The sequence below is a fragment of the Cryptomeria japonica genome, chromosome 8 (assembly GCF_030272615.1).
Source record: "Cryptomeria japonica chromosome 8, Sugi_1.0, whole genome shotgun sequence".
Taxonomy (NCBI): Eukaryota; Viridiplantae; Streptophyta; class Pinopsida; order Cupressales; family Cupressaceae; genus Cryptomeria; species Cryptomeria japonica.
This window is the reverse complement of record NC_081412.1, coordinates 578,553,240-578,565,472: the sequence shown is the minus strand read 5'-3', so window position 1 is coordinate 578,565,472 and position 12,233 is coordinate 578,553,240. Positions and strand designations below refer to the sequence as shown.

The following is a 12,233-nucleotide window of genomic DNA, read 5'->3' as shown; positions in this document are numbered from 1 at the left end:
CCCTATTTTTATTTATTGATGTATTAATTATTAGTATACTTCTTCATTCTAACCAATACCATCGATGTATTCTTTTACAAGATACGACTCTTACCAAAATCGTTTCTTATCTTCATAAATAATAACAACTAATTATTGCCTCTTCATATACGTATTTGTCTCTTCATTGATGCACCGTTTCATATGACTTTTCTTAATCGGTGTTTTAAGTAAACCGATTCATTTCTTCATAGAATCATTTTCTGTTAATGAGATCGATTCATTTATAAATGACTCTGTTTATTTAAGACTTACTTTGACCACCAATTAACTGTTTGCTTTGTTTAGTTGACATCCGCCAATAACATCACAATTAATATGATTTAGACAATGACTAAAATATGACAATCGGTCATATTATTATCGATTGATATAATTGCTGTTTGAAGACCTTCGAACTTTAACATATTCAAATTGCTATATTAATTATAGACTTCATTGCTGCTCAGTACTTTATCGATTTGCTGAGTATGACACTTGGTGATTTGTGTCACCACGTTTCCTGTTCATAAATGTATTTAATAATCACTTCCTTTTTAATTGCTTCCTTATCACCTTTTTTTTACGTAGGATTTATTTGTCTTTAGTGGGGGCTCTTAGTATAAGGAGGTGGACCCTACAACTCTTGTCTTTTAGTGGGGAATAAGGAGGTGGGCCCCATTAATATTGTCCCTTTTTAATATCTAACAAGTCCCACTCTTTGGTTTGCTGACTTGTCTTCTAAAATTTGTCTTTTAGTGCAGGTCTGACTTTGTCTACTTTCTCTCCACTCTGATATGTCCTCACCAAATAGAATACATACACTTTTAATATACTATTCACTGCATATAATTTAAATGCTGTTGCTTATGAATTTCTAATCGCTGCCTTGTATCTTTAATTTCTGCCTTCCATAATATGTATTGATAATTGCTCACATTATATGTAGTCCTCTGTAACATACTGAATCACCAACTGTGAATGGCCAGTCATGTTCATAAGCCAATTGTGTAAATTTCTTCATAAAATCATGCATTAATTTGTTGTCTTTAACACTATCTTAATAGCTTCATTTATGTCACATTTTGTTCAATCAGAGTCTTGATTACTAACCACTGTATTAATCATTGTGCGTCTTGTCATCAGTATGTGTATTATCTATACAATCAATTGCTTAACCACAACATTTGTAGTTGGCATGAAGTCAAGCATATCAATCATGATTTCCATATCTGTTCAAAGCATATCAATTGTAAATTCCTGCCATGATATTGATCATAATTTGAAGGTACTCTTGAACTTGGATGTTCACTGTCCACGGTATATTGGAAGTCCTCAACATCTGCAGTAAGTCTGACCTCTATACAAGTTTGTCTAGACATTAATGATAATATGTTCAATGATCTGACACTGATGAAGATCCAGTATTAATGTTATCAATGGTCACTGTTCAAAGACAATCTGTCATATGCCCACGCAATCTGATTATTCCATATGAATTGTAGATACAACTTTTCCTTCTAACACTGTCTATGCTATTAGACATCAACCATTATCTATAACAATTCCTACAATCTTGCTTTTCTACATTTGACATCAATGATTAATCATCTCCATGACTTTACCTATTTGACATCAATGACAACATTTCCATCATGACCTAGTTTCAAGTCCTCACGGCCATGCTCCCCGCAATCATGTGGTAGTTGTACTTGATTTAAACAGCATGTATGTGTGATGTAAGCTGTAATGTCCCACCCTCTCTAGGGCAATGAAATTTCTGAATAGGAGAACACCACCTTGTTCTTTAAATAATACTATATATTTTTCTTTCAATGTGATCTTTCAAAGCTAGACGGAAGTTGTAGAAGATGTAATTGTTTTTTGGTTTGAAATTTTTGAAACAAAGGAAACAAATGCCTTCTTCTAGTAACAAAAAGTAGATTACAAACTGATTTGAAATTAAATTTAAGTTCAATACTTATATCATGTATTCTATTGAAAATGAATACATCAATCTCCTGCTGATAGTTCTATTACAAACAAGAGAAGTCCTTTAATCCACTACTAACATACCTGATGGTTTGAGGAGGAGAAATTGAACTCTTGATGAAACGCACAGCTAAGCAGCTCATTCAGAAAAGAGCTGCTTACTCAGAAAATTAGCTGACAGAGATAATAAATCTAATCCTTTCCTCTCCAAATTGTTGTCACAAGGTAGTTTGTTGAAGGCAATGGTGTTGTAATGCATAGATGGTAGTTATCCCTTGGGCTGGGATTGTTTATGAACTCCAGAATCTTCAGTCAATATGGCCTCATATACGTTTGATTTGATGGATTTCAGACCCCTTTCAACAGCTGCAACCTTCACCAAATTTGTTTGTTGTGCGGGAAATGATTATCTAACAATAAGGGATTGATCAGAATGAGGTCTGTGACTGAAATGAACTTCCAAAGTGTTGTAGAGGGGGGTCAGCTAGCCAAGCAAGCAGCCACCTCACTCTGCCACCAACACAACTTCTTTAGATGCTCCAAAAGTTCCTCGGAATTGCTGCCTTGTCTTCTCACAGTCTGTTTTAGAATGCTGATATAACCCTTGTGCAAAGATGGCTTCAAAACATATTGCTAATTCCTCCAAACCAAGATAGTACAGCTTCTCAAACAAGCAAGAAGGAGACTTCAAAAGCTTTCAAATTGATTCACCATAAGCTCAATGGAAACCTCTGAAGTAGAGTCTCTCTTCACACCCTTGGCTGGTCTCTCACAGTTGCAGATGTGAAGCAGCAATGGACGGTTATGTCTCCAAGGGCCTCGAAACCACAAGCTCCTCAAGGGAGGCAAGAAAGAGAAATATTGTCCAACATAACCTCTTCTCCCCAAGGTTTGCCTTTTTATGATTCTCCTAAGCCATGCCCTAATTAGGGGTAAAACCCTAACTTTCCAAATGAATTATATGTATAACTATATCATCACCACCACCCTGCCACACCCCCCCCCCCCGCCGCCGTCCCCCCGCCATCCCTAAACTTAGGCCCTTGGTCCCCCCGTCCTAGAAACGCGTCCTCGCGTCCCCCCCATCCCCAACGCCTGTGGAACACTGTTAAAAAGAGCCTTCTTATTATTTTTGGTGGGGCCGATATGGGACCTTTGTTGGAGACCGCAACTATGGGTTGTGCTTCTAAATCTTTCATTTTTTCATGTGCTGTGATTGGATGCGGTGATAAGGAATTGTGTGACACTATGATCTCGAGACTTTATAAACCTTTGCCAATACTCTTAATATTTGGCAAAAAAATATTTATTTCCATGGCAAAACCAGAAGGCTCGATTGATTATTTGATATCCAAACCTTGGTATTAATGATGAACAACGCCCAATCTTTTTAGCTGAAGTTGACTCATCCAACTTGGACGCCGAACAGCAGTTTTGGCTCAGTTGCTCAAGTTAATTTTGGATCGCATAATCCCTGATGGAAGCGAATGGTATTAAGGAAAGAATAGGCTGTAAAAAAGATACCTTTGGATCCATTATTTTTGAAGAGCTACTCTTTCCACCTGCAATTTGCCAGGCTATCTGCTAGGGACAAAAACCCTTGGAAGTTATGATTTGGACGGAAACCCGTCATTGAAGGTCGAATTGCACATAGAAGAAGCATTTACAGGTTATTTGGTTGCAGATTAAAGCTGAGATTAGGGGGCCAGGGTTACCGTGCAAAATTCAGAATTTGATAATTATTTTGGACGGACTGATTAAAATCATTGCCAGTGTAGGCTCAACAGCAATATCAATAATCTCCCAGCGACCCATTGTTTCTAGAGATTCATGATTTGCAGAAGGTGCGGGGGTTGTGGAAGTTAATACAAACTTTGAACTTCTAAGATCAGCACCATACTAGGAGAACGAATTGGAAATACGAGAGTTCGACCAACAAAGACTCACCATTGGGGTGTATGTGACATACTGGACAACAATCTCAGCATTTTCAGGCATCGAACCCTTAAATTCATTAATGCTTACTCCAATAAATTGGAGCAGCAGCCGACCTGCTGTAATAAGAGTATCCTGTAGCATTCAAAAATAAGGAGCTGGAAACTATAACTCAGTTCGAACTACCTCTGGTGGCAGGCTGGGCGTGTTACTTGCACCTGGTAATATATTCATCAATAACCCCACATATGGAAGTGCTGAAATCTCCGGGTATGAGCATACTTGCCAATTGATTCCTTTCTAATTGTTAGATCTGAGAATTATTTGAATTTGTTAATAAATCAGAATTCTGAGTTTGTATCAGTCCTATGAAATTTTGTAAAATGGTTCAGAAAAATGTTATTAATGCATGTGAAGAATAATAAACTCTTGCATCAGTATTTGGTATCAATCCTCTATCAAAGAAACCTTACAAAGACAACTTATTAAACTCAGACGACAACTTAAAATAAAACAAAACAAATTGAAACAACTTGTTACACGTTGGTCAAAGGAATTTTTGAAATTGAAATTGGAAGTTGGGTCAGATTATGGTTTGGGAATCCTTCAAATTACATAGTACAAAAATCCACTTAGGGTTGCCATTGACATTGGACCACATAAATCAGAATGTAAAAGAACTAATATTTCTTTTGACCTACTTTCACTGCTATGAAATGGACTCTTAGTATTTTTACCCATAGCACAACCTCTACAAGTACCATCATGTACATGACTAAGTTTAGGAATACCTTTAACCATCTTTTCCAATGATGGAAGAGCCCTGTAATGTAGACCAAGTCTTCTATGCCATAGTTCGCTGGAATTGGAAGAGTCATGTAGAAAAGCTTGAACTGGACGAATGGAAAGCTTGTACAAACTCTCATGTCGATTCCCGATCACACGTGCAATCTTGATGTTGGAGTTCTTTGGCCATGCAAGAACTCTCCCTTCTGAAAATGCTACTTGATAACCTTTGTCCTCCAAGGCTGAAATAGACACAAGAATCCTCTTGATTCTTGTCACGAATAAGACATCACTTAGATGAAGGGGAATTCAAGATTCTAGGTTCAGAGATATAGCACCAAATCCTTTCACTGAATAACGTGCATCATCTCCAATGATCACTTGAAGGTTAGACTCCATTTCCACCAAATCCGAAAGATGTTCTTGATAGCCTGTGATGTGTCGAGAAGCTCCACTATCAATCAGCCAGGTGTCACTATGCGTGGGAACATTACTTGATAAGGCAGATATGAAGAGGAATCCATTAGAGTTGTCTTTTGCTTCCTTTTGGGTTGAGACTTCATTAATGTTTGCCATTTGTTGCTTAGGCCTTGTCAAACAATCTCTTGCATAGTGACCAAACTTGTCACATCTAAAGCACTGAATGTGGGAGAGATCATTCTTCTTCTTCTTTGAATTAGGTGCAGAATCTAATCTTTGATCTACATTCCACTTGAAGTTGCCTTTCTTCCAATTTCTTCCTTTCTTAGTAGATTGAGTGGCTAGAACATGCGTGTCTTCATTTTGAGAGCCTTTGACATTTCCCCTTGCAACCAACCTAGATTCTTCTTGGATGCAATCAGCACAAAGACGATCAAACTTGGGCAACTTGGATCTTCCACGGATACTTTGAATGAATGGCTCCCAAGAATGAGGAAGGCCATTTAATGCCAACATGACAAGGTCTTTATCCACTACTTGATCTCCAATGGCGCTTAGTTGATCCCTCAGCTTTGAGATATTCATGAAGAATGATATAACCGTTTCTCCTTTCGCCAACTTGACTTGATGAAGTTGTTGCCTCAATGCAAGAGCCCTACTTGTGTTGTTGATCTCATATAGAGCTTCCAAGGTTTTGAAAATGTCTCTTGCAATTGTCATTTGGAAATGAGAGGCACTGAGTGATCCTTCATGGAGTCAATCAAGATCTTCTTTGTTTTTATGGCATTCTTCTTGAATTGAATTTTCTCCGTTTGATCTTCTGGTTCTGATAAAGCTTCTTCTTCCACAAACTGAAGAAGGTCATTTTCTTCAAGTGCAATAAGAACTCTAAACTTCCACGAAGTGAAGTTTAACGCACTTTCTAGTCTATCTTCGACCTTGAGACCGTTCAATATTTTTTACGAGGCTTTGATATTGTTCCTTGCAGCTGAGAGATGAAAGAGAACTTCGTTGCTATAAGGAAATCTGATCACGATCTACTTTACCATGGATTTGATACCATGTTAATTTTAATGATCGGATTAGGAGAATGCAGATAGAGGATAATTCAATCAAAAATTGCACAGCATGTACCCTGGGAAAACCCTCCAACATGAGGGAGAAAAACCCAGCAATGATATCTCTTATATATGTTGAAGTAATTAGATTACAATATGGCCAATACACAGCCAGTTATAAGACCACCAACAAAGCCGATCTGCAACTATAAGAATAGTGCCAATTTATACTATATATATTGATCACCTTGATGAAGATATTGAACTCACCTAAAAGTCTGAATGCAGCGTGGAGGAGAGCAATCCAATTTGTGTGTCTATTCAATGTGCTGTGTATATTCTTCTTCGAACTGTTCTAGGTGTGTATTCGAATTGCTGAAGGTGTATACGGACTGCTGTATATATTTTTATGATGATGGAGAGAGGGAATCGATCTATGTATGTACCCATACGTGGGTGACTCTTCACCAAGGGTCGGTTCTATTCCAAGCAACACGTCTCCCACCAAGGGTCGGCTATACTCCAATCAACATGACTTTCGCCAAGGGTGGCAGGCTTTAACAAATAGTTATGTTTTATTGACAAAACGTTTTATTCAAATCGCTAATATAAATATGCAAAGCTGATAGATTAATTGCATATTTGGTCATAGTCGGCTAAGGAGACTCCCACCACTATACTCAACAATAGTAACTTATATTGGGGCAAGATTAGTTCCTACTAATCAAAAGAGCTCTTGCCAAAATTGACTAAGGAAACAACTGTCACTAGCTATGGTCCTTAGTAGGTTGTACAATGTGAAGATCTCTTTGAAGAATACTTCTGCTATTTGGAGGGCCCAATACTCCATGGATATTGTGAAGAAGTGATCATACTTGATGAGTCGATCCACTACTACATAAATGCAATCCTTCCCTTGAACTTTAGGCAACCTTGTTATGAAATCCATGGATATGCCTTCCCATTTTTTATTTGGAATGGGCAAAGGTTGTAGAAATCTTACCAGATAGCTTTGCTCAGTTTTGTTTCTTTGACAGGTCAAGCATTCTTGTACATTTTTAAGGAAAACTTTCTTGAGGCCCTTCCAAGAGTATCTCTCTTGCACTTATTTGTAAGTTTTCAAGTAGTTTTGATGTCCTGCCAAGGGATTGTCATGGTATTCCTTAAGAATTTTTTCATTTTTGAGTTGGGCATAGGGAATATCCCATTTTTATATAGGATAAGTTCTTCTACTACTTTGTACTCTTCATTGGGTAAATGTCCTTCAAGGATATCATTAGCCTGTGAGTTTTTGACATATTCTGCAATGATGTCATTCTTCCAATCTGTTGTTATGCTTGTTAGAGCATTCAAATAGGGTCATCTTGAAAAAACATTTGCTACAACATTATTTGTCCCTTTCACGTACTCGATATCAAAATGGTAAGCTTGTTTTTTGCTTTCCCACTTCGGATGTCTATCATTTAGGTCTCTTTGATTCATAAAGTACCTCATGCTATTGTGATAGGTCTTAACATGAAATTTTCCGCAAACCAAATATTGTCGAAAGTTTGCTAAGGCGTGCATGATAGCTAGCATCTCTTTATCATAAATTGAGTAGTGTCTTTCAGCTTTGGTGAGCCTGCGACTTTCAAATGCAATGGGATGCTTATCTCACATAAGTACCGCTCCAATTACTTCCCCAAACACATCATACTGCAATTCAAGAGGTAATGAGAAATCAAGGATAACTAAAACAGGGCATGAGCTCATTGCTTCCTTAAGTCTTTCAAAAGATTGTTGAGATGTGTCACTCCATGCAATGGCTCCCTTTTTGGTCAAATCTGTGAGTGTGGTGGCAATTTTGAAGAATCCTTTTTTGCAAAGCATCTCCAGTAACTGCGTACTCCCACGAAACCCCTTAATTGTAATGTCCCCTTACTATATTGCCCTAGAATTTGCCCTAAGATCCCATTTGCAACCAATTAATGTTAGGATGTCATCTTACAAAATAAATATCTTTAAATGGTGCAGTCCAAGGTCTGAAACCTGCAATCATAATTGAACCAACGTATACGGATATACACATAGATATATTCAATAATTAGATGACTTTTCATATCCATAAACATGTAAGCATATTGAAGTTGAGAGAAGGGACGTGGAGGGTCCACCCAAAGCACTTTTCTATACCAATCCTAAGAGGGTTGTCTACCACAGCCCTCTCCCTTGGTGGCTTGTATCTACGTTCCCCATCCATATCTCATCTCCCTAAAGGCACTTGCCACCTTGTGGGATTTGGCGGGGGTCGTAAGTGGAATACTTGGCCCTCTAGGTAAGTGCCCTCTGGTTCTGGGGATCCTCTTGATCCACTCTAGAACAGCTTCTTACCAGCCTAGTACATCCTTTTTTCTTACACTCCAGGCCCCTTCCTACAAGGTGGATTTCAGTCACTTATCATGTTTCATATTCTATCATTAATTCATATATTCATACATTCTTACATATGCAGAAATAACGTGTAGACATGTAATGCAATAATTGACAGTGATATCTAATTTACTAGTGTCTCAATAACTATTAGTAGTAATTCTGGGATAAGTATAGTTCTGCTCTGACAAATGGGACTAATCCTTCTTGGGGGTCTCCGTACCTGTCTTATGGAAAGATGCTTCCTTTTTATGCTGTAATCTGATAGGGATATTGAATCTCTTTCAGAAGTTTGAACTACTGGAAGGATTCTCTCCTCTCCTACTGCATTACGGCTTCCCATTTTTTTATCTCCCTATCACTGAATGGTTGCGTCTTTTTGGGACAGCACCTTCCTTTGAAAGGTAGCATCTCCTTTAGATACTTAATCGCTGCTTTTATCATCTTAACAATTTGTTAAGAAGACTTACTTAAAATCACCCTTGTTGTTTGTCCAAAAGACATGGTGATTAGCTTAATAGAAATTAAGTATTTGCTGCTCCATTTTCATTGGTTGTCCTTTGTAATTTTATTTAGATTATCATTAATGTGTATTCGCTGCAGGGGGCATGACACCTTGGTTAAAAATATCGAAGATTTGATTGTCAAATAGGTTCAGCTAAATCTTAATAATTGCAAGCTAACTATGAGTGAATGCATTAGTTGATACTTCAAAACTGATTAGTATGAAGAAAGAAAACTAGTTATAAATACCTACTGAACTCTTTTTAACCAACGCTGCACAATGTACATTACTAACCTCAACCATATCAACATCTACATGATCTGGAATAGCACTCAAGATCCTGCATATAGAATAGTAAAAATGTGTAAACTTTGTAATGTCTTTGATCATACTTCTAAAAATTGATCACATTATAGAAAGTGTAATAAAAACTTTGTTCTTTCATAAAACTGGGTAGTGGATGTTTATGCAATTATCCATAGCCTTTCATTACATATCTCATTTCTAAAACCTGAAATCTAGTTTATCTAGATTTCTGTAGGCTTTTGGTGCCCTTAAAAGGTTTCAGAGGATATTTAAATTCTTTTCAAAATATTCTAACTATTTTATTTGCAAAATTTCTGTACATAAATGAATTTGAGCCATTAATTATCGAAAGTAAGAAAAACATTGGTTTCTAATCTAGACAGAACTAGAAACACTAATTATTTGCAGGTGTAGCATTCCAATTTGAACTAAAACCAAAAATAACTCCTATATTGAGTCTGTACTTTCTCACTTGTGTTATGATATTCATTGCTTGTGTCATTTTGCTAGTTTGTTGTCATGTCCCCCTAATATATGAATAATGAAAGTATAGAATATATTAATTAGTTTATAAATTTCCCCATTCATTTATAAAATATAATTAATATTTTCATGTATTTGCTGACAACCGTAATTATCTCTAACTATTTCGGGATTCTCAACTAATTGATAACAATAAAAGGAGGGGTGACACCCGAAGAAGGGGAGGAGATTTGAATAAAGTAATTCAGGAAGGAATAGAACTGGGACTGTGTGTTTGGAACCTTTCGTCAGTTTTCGGGCTGGCCTATTGGTCTATGAATAGGGAGCGACATTCATTGGTTAATATTCTGAGTGAATACACAATGCGTTCGGAATTATGCTTGAAGGACATGGCAGCGTACTAACAAACCACAGCATACAATATCACCTCCGGGCCACGGGAGACAACACCACATTGGTTTTCGACGTCTTCTACAATCCGAACCAAATACCTTACGGTGTCTATGCAGCTTCGTGCAAACCAATAGCAGGAGATTCGTGGGTCTTTCCATCTGCACGCGGAAGGCATTCCGCACGGTCAAATAAAATGCTTGGTCACAATCATTACGCGGAAAGGTGAACGCGACAGAATGTATTACCGGGGCAACCACAGACTGAAGAACCATCGCCGGTAGCACAGTAGCACATACAACATATAATTTGGGGTCTTAGCGGCAGGCAGAGGGGCAATCTACATCGAATCAACGTGCAGTCTTCGACATTACAAATTAAGGTGCACCAATAACACTCTACTGTATAATGATTAATTAATGCTATGTGAAACAGGCATTCTGTTTATAGAAAAACGCATTGGTTAAGTTATGAATCTATATTTTTTACATACAAGTCGGTAAGAAATTCTGCAGTGGGTTCACATGTGTGTTAAAATTAAACTCATAGACAACCCTGAAGATTACAATGTGTGACAATATTAAACTCATGGACAACCAGCAAGCCTACGTTACACTTCCTGTGTAAACTGGGCAATTACATCTGTTACAGTCATAGCAATCAGGAAGGGTACATTACATTTCCTATGAACATTGGGCACTTACTTCTGATACAATCCATCTTAATCGGGAATTTTACAGTGGTATCAGAGCTTTAAATCCTGCCAGCCTGTAGGGTATTTTTCAGAAAATTTAATGCACAGCTGAGTATGCACCTAGGAAATTATAATTTCCGAAGTACTAGGGCCCGTCAAAACAGAGTTACAAACTCTCCTTTAGTACAGAATAGTTCATCAATTCCATTTGAATGTAATGTCCCCTTTTTAGCGCAACATGATATGGGGTGTCGTTAGCCTATTCTGACAAGGTCCCGAAGGCTAACAAGGACATTGGTGGGATCCTGAGGTGTTTTGGCCTAGGTGTTTTCAGTTTCAGGCCAATCGGTGCTGCTCTGACAGGGTTTCTAAACACTTACTATTTATAGTAAGTTAGTCTCCAAGCAGTGACTTGAAATTTCTAGTGTTTCCCTGGTTGGCATAATTATCAGTAAAAAAATATTTGAAGGCGACAATGATTTAAAGGGATTATCAACAATGTTTTAATATTTAACGATAAAGTGTAAAGTTAAATTAAATATTTAACTTTATCGTTATATTATAAGGTTGGGAATATAAAGTAATGTTTAAAATATTAAAAGTTCCCTTTAATGTGTACATTGTGGGAAATAATATTTTATTCTAAACTGTATTATCCCACATTTAGGAAATGAAGTGTTTGCATCCAGGAAGAAGATATAAATTGAGGTTGAGAGCTCTCTTTGGGGTATGCTTGGAGAAGATTTAATATCTTGTTGTTGGATTTCTGGAGAAATCTGATTCGTTGGGCTTGGAGGACGAAATCCCTCTTGGTCAACATTCTTCTCGCTGTTGTGAGATACAGTCAGGGGAATTTATGGTGTTTTCATTTAGGAAACACACTGGGTTCATTAGATTTTCACAGGGCAGATTTAAGAAGATTTTGAAGCAGTTTGAAGGCGATAGTGAAGATATATGAGTTGCTGTGAGCAGTGCATGAACAGTGCCGTGAACAGTGACATGAACAGTGTCGTGAACAGTAACGTGAACAGTGCCATGAATAGTGCAGCTACAGTGTGTGAACAGTGTTTTCAACAGGTTCTATACTTGTGGAGTTCAGGTTTGAATTTGTTTATTATCATATGGTCTGTAATATTCTTCAGATCTGATTTGTATGCTTGGGGTTGGAATTAAATAAATACCATCAGCATTAATCTTCTTGTTTTTGGTATTTGATATGTCTGGTTGTTTTTATATT

The 12,233-nt window shown here is 37.3% G+C and overlaps 1 protein-coding gene across 1 annotated transcript in view; it reads right to left on the bottom strand.

Moving 5' to 3' along the window:
- The window catches only part of LOC131034409 (actin-related protein 9), a 217,233-nt gene that overhangs the window by 37,934 nt on the left and 167,066 nt on the right, over positions 1-12,233 (bottom strand). Inside the window, exon 18 of the mRNA XM_057965876.2 lies at positions 9,418-9,463. Within this exon, the coding sequence (XP_057821859.2) occupies positions 9,418-9,463 (46 nt within the window). The remainder of the gene's footprint in view (positions 1-9,417; positions 9,464-12,233) is intronic.